This window comes from Aaosphaeria arxii, assembly GCF_010015735.1.
Source record: "Aaosphaeria arxii CBS 175.79 unplaced genomic scaffold BU24scaffold_10, whole genome shotgun sequence".
Lineage (NCBI taxonomy): Eukaryota > Fungi > Ascomycota > Dothideomycetes > Pleosporales > Aaosphaeria > Aaosphaeria arxii.
The window spans coordinates 1,008,677-1,030,078 of record NW_022983483.1 but is presented as its reverse complement, the minus strand read 5'-3'; the positions used below and the strand labels follow the sequence as shown (position 1 = coordinate 1,030,078).

The following is a 21,402-nucleotide window of genomic DNA, read 5'->3' as shown; positions in this document are numbered from 1 at the left end:
CACACTGTCTGATTAATCTTCTCTCGTTCACACATCGAAACTAGTCATTGGAATAATCCTCCACGCAAGATTAGGACTCCAACCTGCGCACTAGTTAAGTTTTCACAAGATGGATGGATCTCCCCAACTGCCCTTCTTCCCTTCCTTTTTCCGTGCTAACCATTCACACATTTCTTCGATAACCTGCTCTACCATAGGCTCTGCCATTGCAAACCCCCCCGTACTCGCGACTTCATATTTATCCTTTTTGAAAAGAACTTTCATTTTCAATCGCACATTGGGCCCAGAAGAATTCGTCAGTTTATCGTTCGAGTCGTATCCACCAATCCTGAGTTCTATTTCCTTGTTTCCCCAGAATTGGGTAGCTGACACTACAACCTGCAATAAGAATCTCGTAGATGACGAAGTCCAATGAAACTTACTTCTGGCAAAACATAATTCCCGTTTGTAACGATCCACCGCTGTTCTGAAACAAAAGTTTTTCGGAACGTGGCATCCGGTGGGAGAGGAGCTGCCAATCTTGCGTGACTTGTCGATCATTTCCGTACATTTGGGATACTCCTTCCTAATTCTTTCCAAGATGGGAATTTCCTCTTGGTATTCAGGCTCTGTCACGATAATTTTTGGCTTTTTCGCTGTTGGCATTATGTTCAACTGGCTGGAGAGTGATGGTGGTATAGAGGACTGTAGTAAACCCTTCGACGGTATCTAGGTTATATTGCGAATAAACCAAAAGTCAAAGAATGAAAGATCTCGGGCATGGGTAGTGTGGGAACAAAGTGATGTATTGTGGACGAAACATATTCGACGAGGAAGCCGGCTTTTATGCCTTCGTTGAGTCAACAGAGAATGAGTGACTGTGTGCACAGCTTTGTAGTGAGTCTCTTTGGCACATGCATGAGTAACTCTTAGTCCGACTCACATGTCGATGTCAATCGTGCGTGTGGAGTAACAGCATATAGGACTTGGTGTGACGTTGGAGATGACTGTAGAAAGGCTCGTGCTGAGTATGGCTCTCAGCAAAGCTCTCTTACCAAGAAACATGGTGTGATATGTTCAACTACTTTAGATCTATGTCCATGTGTTTGTTTTGATGGCAATTATAGCACAACGCTGGCAAAGTTGACCTATGCAGACGGCAAAGGGGGAAAATCTTGCAGTGATACAAGATGCATTCTACCATAAATGTACATAATGTCCCAATTTAGCTAACATTACACTTGCAGCAGTGATGTAGATATTGTTACCCGATGAACCTTTCAATTCCTCTCCAGCAGCTGATCATCTTTACATATAGTGATTATTGACCACCCACCTCAAGTCTTCCACTGCGTCGTCGGGATATGTAAATCGGCCACTCTGAAGGCTTGGTTCATTGAGCACCTTCTCCCCGCCATCTTCAAAGGACCAGAACCTGAGCACCGCTTGGCATTTGTCGTCAACGGGCCATATTTCTATGTCCCATTCTTCATCACAATATATCGTTTTTAGTTTTTCTAAGGTTTTTAGAAACCGAGCAATCAATTCTCGTTTGACACTATATCTCACCTTTGGTGGCTGCTGCAGATTTGTCTATCGCAGCTTGGTATCCATCAACGATTCTTTTCTGCTTTGCCGACAAATTTGGGTGATCGTCGCAGTATGAACGAAACACGCGCTCGTTGAAGTAGGGGTTGTCTGGCCTGCGAGGATCTACGTATCCGAGATCTTCCTCACGTAGAAGTCCTGTGACCACGTAGTCACCACGGCGCAGTAGGTCCTTTTCTTGCAATCCATTGCGACTCTCTTTGGATGTAGAAGGTGCATTGCGCCTGTCACTGCGACTCTCCCTTTGTGAATGACGTTCGCGTGATCCCGGGGCGCGACTGGATCTGGTGGAGACATGTTCAACGCCTTCTCGTGTGGAGTTGGACCTTCTCCGTCTCGTTATTTCATCACTCACAAGCGGGTGAGTATCATGTCGCTGTCTCAGTTGCACTTCAACATAAGCTCGATGGGAGTAACGATAGCGGATAACAGTAGTAGAACTTGTAGGCATGACTTGTTGATTTCGCGAAGGAAGTTCTCGTGAATCTGTGGGGATATAGATTTCCAACGGTTTGGAAGAAAGAGGGTCTCCAATGAACGTGAGAAAATTTTGTTTTCGAACACTTATGACTATGTAGCCAATGGCCGTATGGCTTGAATGGGGAGTCAAAGATGTACTGAGTAGGAGTCATTGTATCCATCCGACCAAAGAGTTCGCTGTTGCGGATCCAACCTTCAGTCATTTAGAAGAACGAAAGCGGAAAACACAGTTCAATAGTGGAGTCAGATTGTTAAAAAGACGAATGGCTCACATTGACCAGAATGTAGTATTGCGATTCTACTAATCATAACGAAGCCTCCTCACAATGTTCTTGAGATCTTCCATGGCATCCTGAGGATAACTTCTTCTCTCGCTTTGAGCGACTGCGTTGTCTAGATTGTTGTCACGCAAGACCTCGTCCTCAGTCTTTCCCAGCCACAATCCTGCTATGCACTTATCCCCGTCAGGAATAATCTTGCAATTAGCCCAGTCAAAGGGGAAAATGTCGTCTGTGATCTCTTTTGTACTATAAGCATGTGTTCGAAAGCCCCGGAAAAAAATCACTCACCCAGGATCCTATCCTGAAACAGCTGTGTATGTTTATTGTACTTCAAGATAACCTCTCTCTGAGATGGGAGGAGTTCATGTTCACGTCCAGCGTAGGATGAAAATTCATTATACTTGAATCTGCGGTGGTGATCCCGTCTTTCCTCGTGGAATGCAGGTGGCAGAGAGGGCGCGGGTACCCGCGAGTGCTGTGAATGAGAGCTATCGTCCCAATCACTGCCCTGATAGGTGTGTCGCGGCTTGATGGGACGTGTTTGATGATAATGCTGGGGCTCGGCCTGCTTTCGTGATATCCCGGTAGGCTCAAATCTGGTGGGACTGTAGGTCTTGGGGGTTCTGCTCCTCCCACGAGCAGGAAAGTCTAGATCGGCATCCTCTTCTGTGAAGAACGTATGTCGGCTTTTGGTGTATCTGGCGGGCGCTGTCATGGTGCGGTGGGTTTTTCTTGTCGGCAGAAAATCCAGCGTGTCTTCCGTTACATAGATCTTCGAATCTTTGACTCGTTTATACTTTTTGTCTGATAATGGCGGATGTTCCAAGCCCTCCTCATCAATGAAAAGGTCATCCTTGATGGATCTATGCGAAGGCCGTGACGAATAATGTGCTTGAGAATGACTATGGCGTTGGATTCCAACAAAGTCGCTGCCTCCATAATGCCGACTCAGATATCTTAATGGTAGAACTGTTCGCTATACGTCAAGTCAGACATGATTCAGTGACGTTCTGTACAGAGGGCCTCACGGTTGTGAAGGTTTGATAAGTCATGATCAAGATTCTATTCTGTTATGGCCGTAGGTATGATGGAAAAAGATGGACATTGAACTTGAAAGCTTAGACTCTGAACAATGTAGAATATTGGTGTGGATATATTCTTCTCGCGAGGGCGAAAGGGCAAGATGCGTCAGGCTGAGGCTTGGGTGGGAGGACAATATCTTTAATGAGGGGGCGAATCACCAGCTCGGATTGGGTCAGTACACGTACCCGACCAAAATCACTGAACGGGCCTGCGCACCGTATGAGAGAAACAAGTCGTATAGCGAGCATTACTCTTTATTACGAGGTAGGTTTCATGCCAATTAACGGTTTGGGTAGCATTGAATGTGCAATTCGGCGTATGATTGTGAACGGCTTTGCCAGGACCGACACAAAGTGAGTCAACCGGGAGGGCAATCCATACTTTTATCTGCCTCATAAATTGGTAGCCCAGAATCTGTATCGCATACGTACAATGCGAGTCTTCGCATCTTCAGCTCAAAGCACCCCGCCTTTGTGGAGGCGAACAGTGAGGCTGGCATTATCTTGCCGCGCCCTATTTTACACAGCCTCATGAGGTGACGAACCTGACGAACCAATGATTGCCCCTATCAACCATCAAGTCCCAACGCACAATCTTCAAACTCTGCGCCACCTGCCACTGGATTGTTTGGTCTCCTTACTTTTGATCATTTATCGCCAAAGGTAATTCATGAAGCACTGGTCGCTTGCCTGCGGCGCGCGCGCGCGTCCACATTGATTTGTTTTCAATATCAGAACGAAGGCACCTTCCTTGTTGGAGCAGAATAATAACAAGCACACCTCTGCGGACCGAGAACTCAAAATAATGAGGACAAGGCTTTGAATTTCTTTTTTTTTTTTTTGGGTTCTGTGAAAAACTTTTCCGGTTGGCGGGTTATAGATAGTTACTCCGTATACATTTTCAGACACGAAGAAACTTGCGCATGAGATATTTTCCGTGGAACTTTCTTCACTTTACAGCCTTCATTTCCTCACAAAATACTTTTCCAAAGTACTGGTACGATTCCATCTTTTGTTGAAAAGTGAAATGGGACTTTCGGGGTCATCTGCCTTCCTCGATCTGCCCCGACCCATCACAACAACATGTATCGGGTCTCGGCCGTGCCAAATCCATTGGCGTGGTGGCAAGTTCGCGTAAAGCAAAACGCTTCATTCTGAGGACATAAATCTTCTGCAACCAATTTCATTCTAAGTTTTCTACATGAAACTGATATGGAAGGTGTGCACGACAACAAATTGGGAAACCCTTTGACCGACGGAGCTATCAATGCCTTTGACCGACGGAGCTATCAATAACCTTCGGTCGATCCCGCCAGGACGTACGGCAATTGCAGATACAAGCGTTGAACAAATCACTTGCTTTCATCGCCGTTGTTCGACTTGCCCTCTTCGGACTTACCCTCTTCGATTGTAGAAAGTGCGGTCTTGCCATTGCCAGCTGGATTGGGGTTGTACCCTTTCCTCGTCTTAGGTCTATGCAATAAAATTTCAGCATTTACAATGTAGAATTTGAGAGGATACTGCGTACCCGATGTCAGCCCCTGTGTCAGATACCTCATCGGACTCGCGCGGTTTCGCGTTGTGCTCCGCCACCATTACTGATAATTCATCTGGCTTTAGAATAATATTAGCATATTGATCGAACATCGAGAACAGCTTCACTTGCCTCGTGCTCCCTATTTTTTGCGTATTGAGCTCCATAACCTGTCTTTTCGCCAGCCACGCCACGGCCATCGGGACCTCTGTTATCCTTGAACTGCTGTTCGTAGCCACCCGTAGGGTTCGATTTGCTAGAGCCGCTTCCTGATGCAGACATGATACTATATGGAGTGTGTTCGTGTTGTGGGGTATATGGGGCTTGTTGATTGTGTCCAATTGTACAGATTTGTAGCTATTTTCGCGGGTGTTTGCATAGGCAGTGATGAAGAATGCATTTCGGAGCCTGGAGTACGATGATTTATAGTATCTTAGCATGACTGCTCGCGGCATTCATTGCGTGCTGTAATGACTGAATAGAAAGAGTCACCTCAGAAGATGGGTGCGCGAGCATGTGCGTTGATTGATCAGAGCACCGGTGACAAACATTGCGAAACATAGAGTCAATGGAGAGTTCTGTCACACAGCTGGTACGCGAAAAAAGCTCAGCACGAGCACGCGTTTAGTTAACACCAGAGTCATTATTTAGTAGGGAATGAGTCTCGATGATGATGACTGAATGGGGCACTTCCCTTCTTCCACACTCTCAGAGTCACCAATATCACATTATGGCATGGAGTGCGAACATCAGAAATTTGGCTTGCTCAATTCTTGGATTGTTACTCAGTTGATCGAGTGGTTGCGTCAACAGGTCGTGTGAAGCTGGAGATAATGTGGAATGCAATTCAAGTTCTTTTTATGGCAATAGATCAAAATATCTGTCACAAGATTACAAGATGTACAATTCGAGGGAAAAGATCAACTCAGATTGTTGTGAAGTCAAATCAATACTGAATAACTCGTAAGACTTAATTTGATTACATAGAGATCAAAACAATGAGAATTCGTCATGACAAAGAGGGTTGTAAACTATAGGGTTGATTGACAATAATCACCCAAGAGAAGCATTGTACAGATCTTGAAGAGTGAAAGTTGGGGCGTGATAGGCTCAGCCCGATGTTTTGAATTGTGAGTGTACAATGCCCTACGCATTGTTGCCTCCCTGCTTTAAATGACTACTTGATCCTCTGTTGCCGAGGCAATTATTCCTATTATTCCCAAACCTACGTTGACTTTTTATTTCGAACAACTACTATGAATAGGCCTATGATCGAGGAGCTCCGGAGGCGCCTCACTGATATCGGCAATGATGCCAAATCGAGTGGCGTGAGCCTCCGCGAGATCATTCCCCCAGATTTTCTAGACCATTTCCCCGAGCTGGCACGGCTACAAGACACTGAGACTAAGCTACGCGACACTAAGTATGAACTGGAAGTTAGTGAGGGAAAGCTACACGATGCTAAGAGAATGCTGGAAGATAACGAGCACCGCGAAAGGAGCTTCTTGGAGAAATTCAAGGAAATGAGTAAATCCAAATCAAAAACCAAGGAAGAGGGTGAATCAACTGAAGATGATACTCCTCTTCCGACTGATGTGAGGGTGGAGAAGAATCGAGTTAAGCACTACAAAAAGCTTTATGTGTGTGCCCAAGAGTACGCTGGAGCCTTGGAAAGCCAAATTGAGGTGCTCAAGCTCGATGCCGAAAAGGAAGTTCAGAAGGTCATACTGGACACAAAGGAAGCAAATCAGAGGGATCGGAAAGCCGATCACCGTATCATTGATGGCTACGCAAAAGATGTGAACCGGCTAACAGAACAAAACAAAGAACTCGAGAAGGCTAATCAAGAGCTCCAAAACGCAACACAAAACGCACTCAAGGCCAAGGATGAGCAACTTTCGGCGCTAGTCGTAGAAATTAGGGAGCTTAATCGTTGTTCCAAAGAACGCGAGAAGGAAGACGACAATATTGAGAAAGCATTTGATGATCTGATCGAGCGCTTAGGGGAACTGAACGACGATAATGTAGAATCTATCAACCGGCAAGAAGATCTCTCCCGTGAGCACAACCACTTGCGAAATGCCGCAGTCTCCGAAGCTAGGGTTCTTAATCGTTACTTTAGTGTAGCTTTGCAAGCTATGTCTAGACTGCTAGAGATACTCGGGCCAATGTTGCCTTCAGGGGATGCCGAGCCCAAAGACGGTCCGCGAAAATTCTTAAGATTTGCGCTCCAAGAAGATACCGAGGACAAACCAATGAGCCACAATCTGCGACATTTCCTAAATCTCGCGGTCGAGCAAAATGCCGAGACGAGTTCAATATCCTGCAGCTTTCCAGATATATTAAATCTCACGACCCAAGCATCCTTAGATGCTATCACAATGTACGACCATTTCGACCAGGAGGGCATAAATCAGGGAGGATTGCGTAAAGAACTAACTGGCATGTTTCTATCGGCAATTAAATTCCAGTTGAATTTAGAGCACTTCAAGGATGGGCTGGGAGGTTTATCAAAAGAACTAGAACACAAGCCTAGCATGTGGTGTTCTTTTAAGAAGGTTTCATTAGTCCATCTAGTCGGGCTGGTCAACAAAGGTCCCAAGTCGAAATCGAAACGGAGAAGGTCTTGCCTATGGCCCAGCTTGAGTTAGAGAAAAGGAGAACAATCTCTATTGAACTTTATCTTGATGTTATAGAAGCACTTTCTAGCCTATTACGGCACCTTTTTTCTGGATCACATTCATAACAGCGTGCTCTCACTCTATCAAATCTTGGAATAGAATAGCCATGTTCACCTAATTATCTCTGGAATCATCCCTATCTGAGTTGAAGCTACGCCAATCTAAATATACATAAATCATCCACGCCCGTCCTTTATTAATCCGTATGCCAAAGTAACGCAAATTCATCCAACTCCTCCGTGCAAATGCGAGGCTCCAGATGTTTATTTTGGCGGGACGGATGCTTGATACTTCCGGTGTTCGTAGTAAAGACAAGCTTGGCGTGTTTCAGCGTGTAGACTTACATCAGGTGGACAAGGTCTAGACACTACATGCAGTCTTCGAGTCCACCCTCTAGTATATCATCAGAGAACTCATCAATGGAGGAGGGCTAAAGGGCCCGTCAAAGAGAACTAGCAATGCATTGCATCTCTTCAGTAGCTCTTGACCCTGTTACAGTCTAGTCTATTGCCTCCAAACAATATTGCGTTTCTGATTGCCTTAATTGGCGTAAAACGTCGTTCTACCACGACTGTCTAGGTCTCTAAGAACAAGTCCAAAGCATAGCAACACGTATGTACTGCCGGGAATAATTTCAGAAACGGGCTCCGTATAGCGGGGGAAAAAGGCAAGAATGTATGCATTAGATTGTTGCGGCCTAAGGAGTTGGACGTAATTGTTGCATCACTTCCGGGGTCATATCATACTATCTCGTCGAGCACTTATTGTCAGTTGCCTACCTACGGCCAGAAACAGCAACTATGTTGGACAATCTGATATCGGCCCTGTGGCAACGGAGTTACAGTGCATAAGGCAAATATTCTAAAAGGGAATGTGGCAACATGATAGACTTTGTTTTACATACGTGTCGACCAAAATCAACCAGGTTTGGGTCAAGGGTTGTAGATTTCCTACCAATCATGCAACGGAGCATCTCTCGGTGTTGGGAACATTTCGTCCCGCAAACGTCTGCCTAATATTGACGCGTTATTGGCGTAGACTACAACTAAAAACCTCTATGAATCTTTTACTCCGCAATGTGGTCTATTGGTGGGCTGATACTGATGGAGAATCAGTCACAGTTCTTACGATCTACACCTTTGGTCTCATTCTTTGCCCACGAAATGTATTATGTTCACATCGAGGGACTTGAGATGGCGCATTGTGATTAGAAAATACTTTTATCCATGTCACCGTCCTTCTTTTCAAATTATAATGCGTTCAAAATCTAGACGATCATCGAGTTCACCTTACAAGGGGTCTGTTATCTATCCTCAGTGTAGAAGATTTTGTTACTTTGCTGCAATAATGATATATTTCGAAGTGTGAACATAGCGATACATTACATATCAAACTTCTCAACGCAATAGGTGATAATAAGAAAGCAATATCTGTTCTGGAATCCATGATCGAGTCTTAATTACTCGTCACAACACCTATTTCGGTTGTCTTTCTGATTGAAGTCAGGGACAAAGGACTCAGCGAGACGTTCATCCCTGGAATTCGGTCCTCTTTCTGTCCAATACGCATTGTGCGATCCTCATTAGTGATACTCTGCTCCTCAAGCGGTATGTACATACAATCCGTGTCTCTGCAGACGGTGTACCATTCGTGAGATTTGTCGCCTTTGTTGTTTGAAGCCTGACTTGAACCTTTGATTCTTCCTTCTTGGCTAGACATGTGTGCTCCAGAAATTGGCTTATCATGGCCCCTCAAGAACTTCCATAGGCGAGGGAGGGGCGGGAAACAGCCTACTATGATAACTGTAGCAAATTCTGCTAGGCTGGGAATAAAGTCAGTTGATCCAGCGCGGAAGTGAGGGATGCACTTACGACCACATGCCTACTGGAGCAATTGCCCATGTAATATCATGTGTTTGGGACAATTTTACGCTGTAGTATAGACGCAGGATGCTCGCGATGCATGCACTATTGGACTTAGCATTGTAATGAGGAAGGGAGTGATGTTTCTTCGCAAGAAAAACACACTTACAATAGTCCAATAGCGAATACAGTTGACACTCCAATCTTCTTCTTCAAAGGCAGTTGAAGACGGGAGATGCTCAGTAGTGGAAGGAAGAGTATTGTAAAATCAGAGAGTATATTGATTGCCGACGTCGCGATGATGGAGGCATTCGTGGAGATGCATCTACCGTATAGGTGAGGGTGCCAGATCTTTTCGCGGGGCCAACAAGCGAAAATAAACGCAAAGAACAATGCCAGATACACAAGAAAGTTGCATGCGAGGAGCGTATGAACGGCATAATAGTTGAAATTACGCTGATGTTTAGTGAAAATATGTTTGATCTGCAGTAGAATTGCAAACTTTGCAGCAAACATCGTTGGTGGATAGATGATCTCAAGTATATTGGCAAACTAAAGCGAATTAATGAGCAGCCATGTGGGTTCTCAGTCTGCCGATTTACTCTTGCGATTCTTTGCAAATCTGCAACCGAAACGTTCCATTGGTGCTTTCCTTGACCACATTCGCCAGCTTTTATCATTACGCTTGTGAATGCAGTGAATCCAACCTAGAAGTTTCTGAGTAGTTGCAAACGGACTTTGATGAGGAACCCCTGACCGTAGATATAGCAAGAGCATCTACTAGACAGTCAGTAACTGAACAGTTAATCGATTGGTGTACTTACAGTCTTCAAGATCCAACGTTTTAAGTAGATAAGCCTTCGTGAACAGCCGACTGGCAAGGAAGATAAAAGATAACGCCAAACAAGTTGCAGCTGTAGCAATAAGATGAGGATGTTGTGAATTTGCATTAATGAGGTCGGACTGGCCCCCATCTGGAGCAGTCATTGCAGGAGTCGTATAAATGGTATAGTCAGTCATATTGGTTAAGCATATGAAGGTAGTAGAGCTTTCAATTGCGGCGGGCAGTTGACAATTTAAGATGTGGCTTGTTGTTGCTATCTACTAAGTCCTCAGGGTGGCGGCCTCTGACGCTCATCAACTGATGCGGAAGGGACTAGCAATACCGCCAGCGCGGACTTAACCCACTGTTCAGGTCCTTCGGATTCCGTGTATATTGATAGAAGGACCATCTATATGTAGTCAGACGTAGTGTAACATACAAGTGTACATGGGGGATAAGCTGCTACGCCACATCCGCAACATCCTAAAAGCACTCTCATTCCATCGAATAAAAGATAAAACTATTTTTTCATCATGGTCCATTACTTGCTGCATTAATTTCAATCTGAAGCCCAACATCAGACTCAGTATCCGCAGATATGGCCGAATATGGCAGAAGAACCTTGCCCCAAGCATTGGACCACCATGCTAGGGCTGTACCAGATAGACTCTATGCTTCCATTCCCAAGGAAATGAATCTTTCCAATGGATTTCAAGATATCACGTGTAAAGATATGGCCCGATGCACTGACTTCATCGCTCACTGGATTGAGGCTCGTTTTGGTCAAAGCAGCTCCTTTGAGACAATTGCGTACCTGGGCATACCAGACCTCAGGAGCGCAGCGGTATTCCTGGGTGCAGTCAAAGCAGGATACAAGGTAAGTCTGGAACGAAGTATACAAGGTTGAACTCTTGGAGAATTACTTAATTATGGCAGGTCCTGCTCCCTTCTCCACGAAACCCACCCGCAGTCAACCTGTCGCTAATGGAGCAAACGTATTGTGTGAAGTTATTGCATACCAGCGAACTGTTACCAATGATCAATCAACTAAAAGTTGAAAATTCTGAAATTCTTACTGAAGAAATCCCTTCCTTCAATCATATTTTGAATTCGGAACCGGAGGACTTTCCCTTCGATCCCCACTATGAGGAAGTGAAGGACAACCCTATTGTTGTATTGCATTCTTCTGGATCCACCGGTAAGCCTTTGCATGACTGGACATTGAGATCAAGACTCATAGTTTGCCAGGGCTTCCGAGACCAATCACAATGACACACGCTACCTTTGCTGTTCTCGACAATGAAAGAAAACTGCCTACAGTACCAGGACGCAGAAACCGGGATTTCTCTATATGGGATTTCAAGACTGGAGGTCGGTTCTATACCGTGTTTCCCTACTTTCATTTGGCTGGATTTCTTTCATTATTAGGTTTGTAGTAACTTAACTTTCATTCCTTGATCCTTGAACTGATAATTTCAAAGTTAATCCTATTCTAACAGAAGCGTCGAGTCCTGTTCTGGGTCCGCCCTTAATGCCACCCAGTGGTGAGCTTCTGAGATCCGTCATGCAACACCAAGAGATACGAGCTTTGTATCTCCCTCCTTCGATAGCAGAGCAGCTTCTTCGTGAACCGAATGGCCTCGACTTCTTCAAAAACCTTGATTTTCTATGCTATACCGGCGGACCATTTTCTCCCGAAGCTGGTCAGCAACTATCGAGAGTTACTGAACTTTGCCCACTTTACGGTTCAACAGAGGCATTTCAAGTCCCTCAGCTGGTCCCCGCTCCCGAGGATTGGGCATGGATGGAGTGGAATCCCCACTTCAAACTTGAGATGCAGCCCTTGCCCGAGGAGAAAGACACCTTTGAGCTGGTGCTTTTCGCCAATGAATCAACCGAACATATGTCAGCCTTGAATCACAATCTTCCCGGTGTGTCTGAATATCGGACTAAAGATTTGTTTAAACAACATCCTCAGAAGCATTCACTATGGCAATATTATGGCAGGAAGGATGATATCGTTGTGCTCTCAAACGGTGGGAAGTTTAATCCAGTTCCAGCGGAGTTGTTGATTCAATCTCATCCTGCAGTGAATGGGGCACTTGTTGTTGGTACTGGCAGAGTTCAAGCCGCTTTACTCGTCGAAATCAATCAAGAATCTGGCCAGGAGGACATTGGTCGACTCATCAGTGTCATATGGCCAACCGTAGGGAAAGCAAATCAATTGCTTCCAGGCCAGGGTCAAATCATGAAAGACAAGATTTTACTGTCACGCAGTACCAAACCCTTTGTCCGTGCAGGGAAAGGAACGGTCGTCAGAAAGTTGACAGAAAACCTGTATGAGGCCGAGATTGACGAGGTGTATGATGACTCTCAACTCAACCCTTCCTTCAGATTGCCCGATATCCAAACCAATGCAGAAAAGGGTTTCGACATGAAATCAGTAGTGAATTTCGTTCGCGATATCGTTGTTAGCGCATTTCCGGAGATGAGCGCTGTTACCGACAACGAAAGTTTCTTCTCACATGGCCTGGATTCGATCAAGATCAACCAGCTCGTGAGTGATTTTCGACTTGCATTGCGAAAAAGCACGAAGGAAGAAGATTTATCATGGATTACTGCACGATTAATCTTCGACCACCCAACTATCAAGAAGCTTTCATGGCAGATTTTTGAGTTCCTCAGGACTGGCCACTATCAACCCCCGGATCACGAAGCTGCTCGGGTTGAGGATATGCAAGAATTAGTCGACCGATATGTCGCAGGCCTAAGCATATCCAGTCAATCACTCGCACCTTCCCGATCCCAACGGGTTGTGGCCATTATTGGATCAACGGGATATCTTGGCCCTTATATACTGTCTTCATTACTCCAGACCGACTTTGTCTCGAGAGTCATTTGTTTGAATCGAAGCCACGACGCAAAGCAGCGAACACTTTCGGCTGTGCCAATCCTCCAAAATCAAGGCTCGACATGCCAAATATCGTTTATTACTGCGGATATTGGAAAGGAAAATTTCGGCCTCGACGACAAAGACTATAATTTGCTTACTTCAACCGTCGATGAGATAATTTTCAATTCTTGGAATCCGAATTTCTCCATTCCGCTCGCTTCATTCGAGCAGCCTTTTCTCCAAGGCCTGCGTACCGTGATGAAGTGGAGCTTATCATCCTCGCGGCGACCAAGGATTATCTACGTCTCCTCCATTGCAGCCGTCGGGAACTGGTCTAAGATTTACCCGGACCAACCTCTTGCACCCGAGAAGCCAGCTACCGACAGCCGGATTGCTATGGATATGGGCTATGGAGAATCCAAAAATGTCGCTGAGCATATGCTTGTACAGGTGCATGAGAAGTATGGCGTGCCGGTGGCTGTCATCCGCGCTGGCCAAATTGGTGGTCCATCTGACCCATCACTTGGGTCATGGCCCCGACAAGGATGGTTGTTCTCCCTGATCAAGGCCTCAGTGAAAATTCGCGCATTTCCGGCCAAAGTCTCTCCACTTGATTGGATTCCCGTCGATTCCTTTGCCTCGGCGATTGTAGCGATCATAGAAACTAAAGCCGATATGGCCCCTCAGGTTTTCAACATGGTCCATCCTCAACCAGAACCCTGGAGTTTGTTCCTTAATGTTTTGCAGAAGCAATTAAAACTAGAGCTCGCTAGCATGAGTCTTTCAGAGTGGTTGAACAAATTAGACCAATCACTATCGCCCAATCCCGAAAATTTAAGTGGTACTCCGAAACTGAAGATTCACGACTTCCTTCGAACTCTGGGTGAAGGGAGAGAGGATGACATGAGATGCACCATCAACAATGCCAAAACATTAGTCGCGCACGTTACGCCCTTGAGCGAGGACCTATTGGCAGCTTGGCTCATGAGTTGGGATCTTGGACTGGAGGATATGAAGACCAAGATGTAGATTCTATTGACTTTGAAAGGTGGTCGTTATCAAACCCTTTCATTCTTCGTGCGATTGAACTTCCTTGCTATTGAATCCATTGTAGTTGTCGGTGTTTGAACGACCTACCGAACGTGGATCTCTAATCCACTTTTGAGTACTGATCGTATACAATAATGGGGGAAGGACTTATACTTCCCCATTAAAACAGAGAACTGGCAATGTGAACGTTGTCCAAATCATAAGACGCATCAATGATAGTGTGATGAATATACATACTAGTCATAGTGAGATTCCAGGGTGGTCAAACTCACCGCGAGGTTTCAGGGTTCGAGATGTCATTGAACCATAGCTGCATGAAATGTACATCCGGCGCTGCATGCATTTTGACCCTGAAGCTGCGCGTCTAAATAATCTACAAGAGAATAAACTCATTTCATCATTGCGGGCAAATGCGCTATTGGATATAGTGTCAATATCCAAATGCGATTCAAATCGAATTACATACTACAGCGCTCTACATAACAGGATATCTATTCACCCCAACCATAGTCGACTACTGTCGCCCACTTTGTAGTTAATAAAAGTGGCCTATATCAAAGTGCATGGCACCTTATTCACTTAGCCTGCATCTCTATTTGATTGTCCTGTTGCATCTTGATCGCATACGCCAACTCTTCGTCTGCCTTGGCCGCTCTCCTTTTATCTTCCTCACCTAGCTTGACATTTCGAGCGAAGTATGCCAGGATCAGAAGAACGCCTGATACACAGACAGAGCCGATAGCCAGAGTTTGCTGCGTTTGGCGGTAACATTCGTTAATGGCGTCACGTTCAGGGCTGCCGACGGCATATTTCCTCGCAACTACGATGGAGCCAAAGATCTTTCGAGCTTCCTTACTATCGAAGTAGGCATTCAGTTTGCGCGGGAGGAGAGAGTTCCAAATTGCGCCACTGATTGTCGTTCCGATGTTGGATCCGAAGCCTAGGGAAGAGAGATACACGGCGGTTGCAACTGCAATATGCTCGCTATCGAGAACAGCTTGGAGAGAGACCTGCAAAGAGACCTGAGCAAGACCGCGTCCCACTCCGAGAAGCGACTTGGAGGTAATGAAAGCGGCTTCGCTAGCGATATGCGTGCCGTTGATATTGGTGAGGTAAATAGGTAGTCCAGATGCGAGAATGATCATACAAAAGCCCAGGATGATGAATGGCTTGGTATGTTTGACGTACTTCAGGCATATACCGGAGAATAGAGCGCCGATATTATACGCAACACGCTGTGCGTTGTCCACGCGCGTCGCAGCACCAGGCGAGTAATGGTCCGCAACTTGCAGAAAGCTGGAAAGAAAAGGTCGGTAGATGCTGTCGGATGCGGCGATGAAGATAACGGACACACACGCAACAATAACGTTGCGTTCCCTAATGGTGCGGTAAGGCACGATAGGGTTTGACGCAAACTTTCCATCCCAAACTAGGAACGCGATGAATGTCAAGACACCGATGATGAGGAGTATAATAGACGACGGCTTTTCCCATCTGTCAGTGTTCTTTCGTCCTGCAATTGTCATGGGAAGAAGTGTCATAGCCAGACCCCCGATGAGCAAAAGAGCACCGAGGAGATCGAGATGGATGGCTATGTGTTTCGCCTTGCCGAGTATGCCTGAAGGTGCGCCTTGCATCAATGATACCTGTTCGTGGATTAAGCCCATTCGCTTGGCCCGACGGCTCATCCACATGATGATGGCGATGGTGGGAATTGCAGTGACGGGCAGGACGATAGCCCACATCCCGTAGCCCCACCTCCAGGTCGAAGTTGTCAGGATATGTTCGCCCAGGTAAGTTCCTGCGTACAGTGTGGGAATAGCGGAAAGTGATTCTGGTAGGGTGAAGAGAATTCCTCTGTTCACGAGGCTAGTAACATCGGCAACGAAGATTTGCTGGGAAATATTCCACCATGAATCACCAAAGGAGTCAAAGATACCACCTGCCTAAAAAACTGTTAGTCTTGACATCCTTTGCTCAGAGGCTGCAATCGTACCAAGAAAGTTCCCACGTTCCCGCAGGCAGCGTACATGACATTGCCGAGGGCCATGGAAAGCGCGCCTCCTGCAAAACCTTGAGGGCGACCAAAATGCTACGTAATTTAGTGATGATATGTTGATAGGTGCATGACAACATACATCGGCCAATTTTGCAAGAAGTGGGTATCCCACAATTCTAACAAGACCATTGATGATAGAGCCAGTAGCGAGGAGGGAGTGTCCGTCGAAATGGCTTGTTGCGTAGGGTTCATAGACATTCTGTGTGTAGACCGTGAAATTCATGAAGAAGTTCATGACGAGAAGGCTGCAGAATGCTTAGACACAATATCCAAGAACATGTTCAGTTTGCGGAGCAACATACCATCCAATCGCACAGCCCAGTGCTCGAGGTGTCCATAGCTTCCGAAGAGCTTCTGAAGCCTTTCTTGGTGCAGGACCTTCTTCAAGTGTAGATGGCGAAGGACCATTGTTAGCTTGCTGTTCAGTCGCCATACTGCGCACGCGTGCTTGATGTCAAATAATGAGTTACAAAGGAACCATAGAGAACTGTTTTGACGAGGAGAATCATTTCTTATAATGAAAACCCTGCCTTGACGAACACGGCGCTGAACCCCAATCCAGCCTGCCACGCTTCGCGGATATCAGATCATCATTGCTATCTACAGTATAACCCATCTCCGGACGATAGTCAGTAGCTCACCTTGACCCCACGGCCTATTCCACGTCTGGGTTAAACGTTGTCTTCAGGGACCGTGATAATTGGGGTTTCGGTGTAATATCCCTGCATTGTCGACCATTAAAATGTTATCTGATCCTTCTTTTACGAACATAAAGTGGGTCACGTCGCAAGTTCTCTGTCGCCCAGTCTGTGCCGTTTCTCGGCATGCATTAATAAAAGAAAAGTCTTCCGGATCTTGAATAAAGGAAGTGCTTATTTTTACTATTTCTCCCGTCGTCAATTACACAGTACAGAGAAGAGTTGAAAAATTGGATGCGTTGCCAAGACCATGCGTCCGATTTCGCAAACGGAAGTTGGGAACGCTATGAGCAGATGGTACTAAGTGGCAATGACAGACAACAACCGAGAGTCCGCAACAACGTTGAGAACAGAACAGTAGTGCTATTAGTGCTCACATTTGCAGTAGATCCGGATCAAACGGGTCTAAGTTTAATCAGATTTTCACTCTTGCAGATGGCATTACTCGCTTAGTGATTGTATGGATAGATGCTCGGCTGTCTTGATGCTCCTACCATTAAATTGTAGGCTGACCAATGCGATCTGAGCTGCAGGCTCATAACGAAGATCGGGTATTGCTTGCATAGCATATCAGCAGTATCATTTAGGTCATTAGTCTCTTGCGTATTTTCACATTACTGTTGTTTCTGAACGGATTCGATCTGGATCTCATGCTTGCCCTAGGACGAAGCGAAGTGGAAGCAGGTGACTCTGCCGATCATCACATAGTTGATATGTTTCTAACCTGAATCATATAGTTGTTTTGAGACCGATTTCTTGGAACGGATGGCGCTTGAGTTATTTGCGCTGCTCCACACTTTCGTATAATACTTGAAAGGCGTATGACCTCTGTATTTGCAGTAGAAATTGATGTGAGAAAAAAGAACCGCGTTCTTTTATTCATCAACGTTGAACCACGAGGCACCCTGCATATGATTATTCTGTGGCTCCTGAACGATCTGACATTTTGGTGCACACGTGATGCTAAGAGTGTATATAACCGTAGTACAAATTCTACGATCAAAACAATGGCCCTGTAATCAAACGACCTGTTTGTGTTAGTACGTAAAATCAGCCGCTACCACGTGGATAGCAGGCTCGGGCAGCCCTAGGCTTGAATTATGTATGATGATGCTGGCGAAACCTTCTATCAGCTCACTCGTTCGCGTCGGTGTTTTAGAATCGATGCAGGTAGTATTCCTTTTTTGGGGATGCTGAGTTGATTGAACTGTCTTAGCTACCTACCTTGTACAAGGGGGTTCAAGTCTTCATTCACCTGGCTCATGCGCGTAGCTTTCCTTGCATGGCACGCACGTTGCTTAGCGTTGAGCCCTGCAAGGTGCGTAGCCAGACGTCTACTTGCAGATCAATCAGTCAACTTTATGTCATTACAAATGACTGCGGCAAATGTCTTTAATTGTGATTCCCATTGCAATTATATACGGGTTCGGCCTATGTTCTGAAAACAAAAACATCTAAAAAAGCGTTTACACAACATGCGAACTCAAAGGGGGCTTGCCCCCAAAATTGAGAACCACGTCATGCATGCAAAAATATCAATAAGGCAAACAATAGGCTGAAAGACGAAGAAAGAAACCTGCGGGGAAATCTTCTTGGTGTTCAAAAGCCGCGCGAACGCAGAGGAGAAATCGCCAAATTGCGTCTTTCAATCTTCCTCGTCTTCGTCGTCTTCATCCTCATCATCGCTATCTTCTTCATTACTGTCGTTGTTTTCGTAGCTCTCATGGTCGTTGTTATTGTCGCCAAGATCGTTCTCATCGCCGTTGTCGTCGATTAAGTAAGGCAAAGGTTGACAATGAAAGCCTGAATAGTACTGACGTTCAAATTCGGCAGCTAAGATGGCAATTCTCTGTCGATTGGACGAAGCCTCACCGTCTGTGCTACCGTCGGTCTCTGCACCATCGTGTTTTGATCTTTGGTCTTCGACGAATAAGCATCGAGCAGCAATGGCTTCAAAATGTGGCGTGTCATTGAGTGAGGACTTCAGTGGCGATTGAAGACCACAGTGATAGCGCTCAACAAATTCCGACCTCTTGTAGGTCCATGGATTGCGACAGGCTTCTCTGGCAATCCGCCTCTTCATCCTATGTCGTAATGTCGAGTGTACGCTTTCCGAAGCATTGGCAACCAGATCTGACAATCCCTGGCCATGCAACGCATCGATCCAAAAATTTCGAGCTGGATCGGATTCCTCTGTGCCCATGAATAGGCGCTCTATTGACTCAAGGAGAATTTCCACCTCCTTCTCATTTTCAAGTGACCGACACCAGTGGTCAATGATCGTGTTCCTGACATGGCAATCCTGGAGTTGGGCTGCGAGGATGTAAAGATCGACAGTTTTTCTCATGGACCACTGAATCTTAGACACCTTGGGCTGTTTGTGCCTGAGAAGCTGGAAGTCGCAGGTTGGCAGAGCCCTTTGCACTTCTGGGGAGATCATTGTTATATATCTCGCCAGTGTCTGCTGCTTTGTGGCCATGAAGGATAGTTCTACCGAGATGAATTCCTTCAGATAATCGGCGTAGACCTGGGAGCTTGCCGAGAGGTCCCGAAGGGGTATGGCACAGCTTCCATTCATCATACCATCTTCCGTTTCCACTGTGAGATGTGCCCAGTAAGGGCGTTCTTCGTCTGAGATCTCAATATCATGGCCTGGTTTGGAGGGTGGTTTCTTTTCTCCGGCATCCGAGCTGTTCTCCTTGAACTCGGCGAATTTTGCATCGTCTAAGGGCCATGTAGTATAGCGCTGATTATCCACTTCTGTCGAATCTGTCCCCTTTGTAGCATCATCCGCTACTTTCGTCTTCTCGTTGGGACCATCGTTGCGTGTTTGAGTCTTTGTCGGATTCCCATCAAGTTCTTTCTCTGGAACGTCTTGATTGAACGCTACTGCGGAGTCTTTTCTCGGGATTCTCTTAGGCTTTGCCTCTTTTGGAGTATATACAATATTTGCTGGATAGTTGGGATTCTTTTCACGATATTTTGAAATGCAAGTTCGATATCGTTTCTCAACCGCTGCCGGACCAACGTTCCTGCCAAACTTTTCGTTGTACAGCTTTGCGACCTCTCCATATGTCAATCTTCTGGTAGTCGTGGAATGAGTACCGAAGGGATCTGGGAGGTTGTTGTCTCGCGCATGTATCACGAATTCGATCTCGTCGGAAGCCAGTGACTGTTGAGCTGGTTTGGTAGTTCTTTCGGATGTCGCAGCGAGAGATGTCATTCTTGAGTCGGTCACTACTATATGTTCATTGTTTTATTCAATCATAATGCGGTTTGTTTGTGGCCTACCTGTTTCGGTTGGTTCACTCGATGGTTGCCGAGATGAGGGAGATGTTCCTGTGGTAGTACTTCCCCGGCGAAAGGTTTCCTCATAGGGCCGAAATCTCTTCGATGATCTCGCGGGCTCATGGATATCATCGTCGTCTGACGAACGGGCTTTTCTTTTCAATGATTTCGGTTTCGCATGACTGGAATATCGTTGATGCTTAGGGCGCTTGCTCGATGGTTCGCGATCATCATCGCTACAACCCTCCCCCGACAGAGCAGAAGCTTTTCTCTTGTTCGGTTCCATGATGAACAAAAAGGTTAAGTTGGATATTCCCACCGACTGCTAGTCGATAAATGTCGGTTGAGCTTTTCGATGTTTGTGAGGCCGTCTCAGAATGGGGGGAAAGGTAGGTTTGTCTAACAAGGAAAGGCGGGACTATATAGCAGTGTACCAGACGAGAATCACTCGACAACCGTGCACGTATATTCACCGCAGCTTTGCGATGATACTAGCGAGGAGCGGTACCAGAGTGAATGCCAGAACACCGCCTATAGCATTCACCCTGTGTTGCCTAAGTCCGGGGTTTGTTTCGAAGCCAAGATTCACTCTTTATCGGGGGAGTGGAAAAAACGTAAGCCAGTATGCGCGAGATGCTACCAAAACCTAAATATGCAGGATCAAATATTCGGCCTGTCTCATTGAGTAGTAGACTGTTTGGAGGTTATTCACTCGGTATTGCGCTACTTTGTGTGTGGTTAATAGAATAAACTGCGCCCATCGTTATAAATGTGTAATACATCGTGTACTTTGCTCCTCAATTAGAAACTGATGTCGCGTCACGTAGCCTGGCACTGCTGAATTAAACTACTGGCCTTATCATCTATAGGAACTTAAGTTTGGTTGATTGGGCCCTTTTCCTTGTTATAGCTCCTACCAGCACTAGATAAATGTAGTGGCCAACATGAAGTGCAAACGTATCACTCCCTTCATCCAACACAACCTCCCTCACTATTGGTTCTCATTACCAACGCAGTACCTACCAAGTGCATCTGTACTTCAAAACTGAATGGCTTCACTATTAGTTGTAATGATCCTTGTTGA

The 21,402-nt window shown here is 45.8% G+C and overlaps 9 protein-coding genes across 9 annotated transcripts; 2 read left to right on the top strand and 7 right to left on the bottom strand.

Annotated features, from left to right (window-relative positions):
• Window positions 1–102: 102 nt before the first annotated feature.
• On the bottom strand, window positions 103–969 carry BU24DRAFT_454587 (uncharacterized protein; the record flags this gene model as incomplete). The annotated part of the gene is made up of 2 exons (XM_033531325.1): window positions 423–969; window positions 103–371 (listed from the first exon to the last, which is right to left on the bottom strand). Exons 1-2 carry the CDS (start codon window positions 643–645, stop codon window positions 103–105), a joined length of 492 nt encoding a protein of 163 aa, XP_033379435.1. The 5' UTR covers window positions 646–969.
• Window positions 970–1,157: 188 nt separating this feature from the next.
• BU24DRAFT_427304 (uncharacterized protein) lies at window positions 1,158–2,448 on the bottom strand. The gene is made up of 2 exons (XM_033529197.1): window positions 1,549–2,448; window positions 1,158–1,496 (listed from the first exon to the last, which is right to left on the bottom strand). The coding sequence occupies exons 1-2, from the start codon at window positions 2,036–2,038 to the stop codon at window positions 1,288–1,290; spliced, it is 699 nt and encodes a 232-aa protein (XP_033379434.1). The 5' UTR covers window positions 2,039–2,448; the 3' UTR covers window positions 1,158–1,287.
• Window positions 2,369–3,400, bottom strand: BU24DRAFT_413775 (uncharacterized protein; the record flags this gene model as incomplete). Its single annotated transcript, XM_033526179.1, has 3 exons — window positions 2,369–2,586; window positions 2,637–3,324; window positions 3,377–3,400. The coding sequence occupies 3 exons, from the start codon at window positions 3,398–3,400 to the stop codon at window positions 2,369–2,371; spliced, it is 930 nt and encodes a 309-aa protein (XP_033379433.1).
• Window positions 3,401–6,220: 2,820 nt separating this feature from the next.
• On the top strand, window positions 6,221–7,615 carry BU24DRAFT_472234 (uncharacterized protein; the record flags this gene model as incomplete). The annotated part of the gene is made up of 1 exon (XM_033532726.1): window positions 6,221–7,615. One exon carries the CDS (start codon window positions 6,221–6,223, stop codon window positions 7,613–7,615), a length of 1,395 nt encoding a protein of 464 aa, XP_033379432.1.
• A 1,367-nt stretch (window positions 7,616–8,982) lies between these two features.
• On the bottom strand, window positions 8,983–10,284 carry BU24DRAFT_427301 (uncharacterized protein). Its single transcript, XM_033529196.1, has 4 exons — window positions 10,265–10,284; window positions 9,677–10,214; window positions 9,517–9,612; window positions 8,983–9,467 (listed from the first exon to the last, which is right to left on the bottom strand). Exons 2-4 carry the CDS (start codon window positions 10,021–10,023, stop codon window positions 9,101–9,103), a joined length of 810 nt encoding a protein of 269 aa, XP_033379431.1. The 5' UTR covers window positions 10,024–10,214; window positions 10,265–10,284; the 3' UTR covers window positions 8,983–9,100.
• Window positions 10,204–10,588, bottom strand: BU24DRAFT_427300 (uncharacterized protein). Its single transcript, XM_033529195.1, has one exon. It carries the CDS (start codon window positions 10,525–10,527, stop codon window positions 10,288–10,290), a length of 240 nt encoding a protein of 79 aa, XP_033379430.1. The 5' UTR covers window positions 10,528–10,588; the 3' UTR covers window positions 10,204–10,287.
• Window positions 10,589–10,823: 235 nt separating this feature from the next.
• Window positions 10,824–14,735, top strand: BU24DRAFT_427299 (putative NRPS-like enzyme). The gene is made up of 4 exons (XM_033529194.1): window positions 10,824–11,207; window positions 11,267–11,528; window positions 11,579–11,758; window positions 11,812–14,735. Exons 1-4 carry the CDS (start codon window positions 10,929–10,931, stop codon window positions 14,250–14,252), a joined length of 3,162 nt encoding a protein of 1,053 aa, XP_033379429.1. The 5' UTR covers window positions 10,824–10,928; the 3' UTR covers window positions 14,253–14,735.
• Window positions 14,736–14,828: 93 nt separating this feature from the next.
• Window positions 14,829–16,847, bottom strand: BU24DRAFT_52782 (MFS general substrate transporter). The gene is made up of 4 exons (XM_033534361.1): window positions 16,635–16,847; window positions 16,412–16,577; window positions 16,270–16,365; window positions 14,829–16,219 (listed from the first exon to the last, which is right to left on the bottom strand). Exons 1-4 carry the CDS (start codon window positions 16,763–16,765, stop codon window positions 14,849–14,851), a joined length of 1,764 nt encoding a protein of 587 aa, XP_033379428.1. The 5' UTR covers window positions 16,766–16,847; the 3' UTR covers window positions 14,829–14,848.
• A 2,323-nt stretch (window positions 16,848–19,170) lies between these two features.
• Window positions 19,171–20,199, bottom strand: BU24DRAFT_328013 (uncharacterized protein; the record flags this gene model as incomplete). Its single annotated transcript, XM_033523001.1, has 2 exons — window positions 19,171–19,682; window positions 19,848–20,199. Coding segments are annotated over 2 exons (864 nt in total), but the record flags the coding sequence as incomplete, so codon positions are not given.
• Between the last annotated feature and the right edge of the window lie 1,203 nt (window positions 20,200–21,402).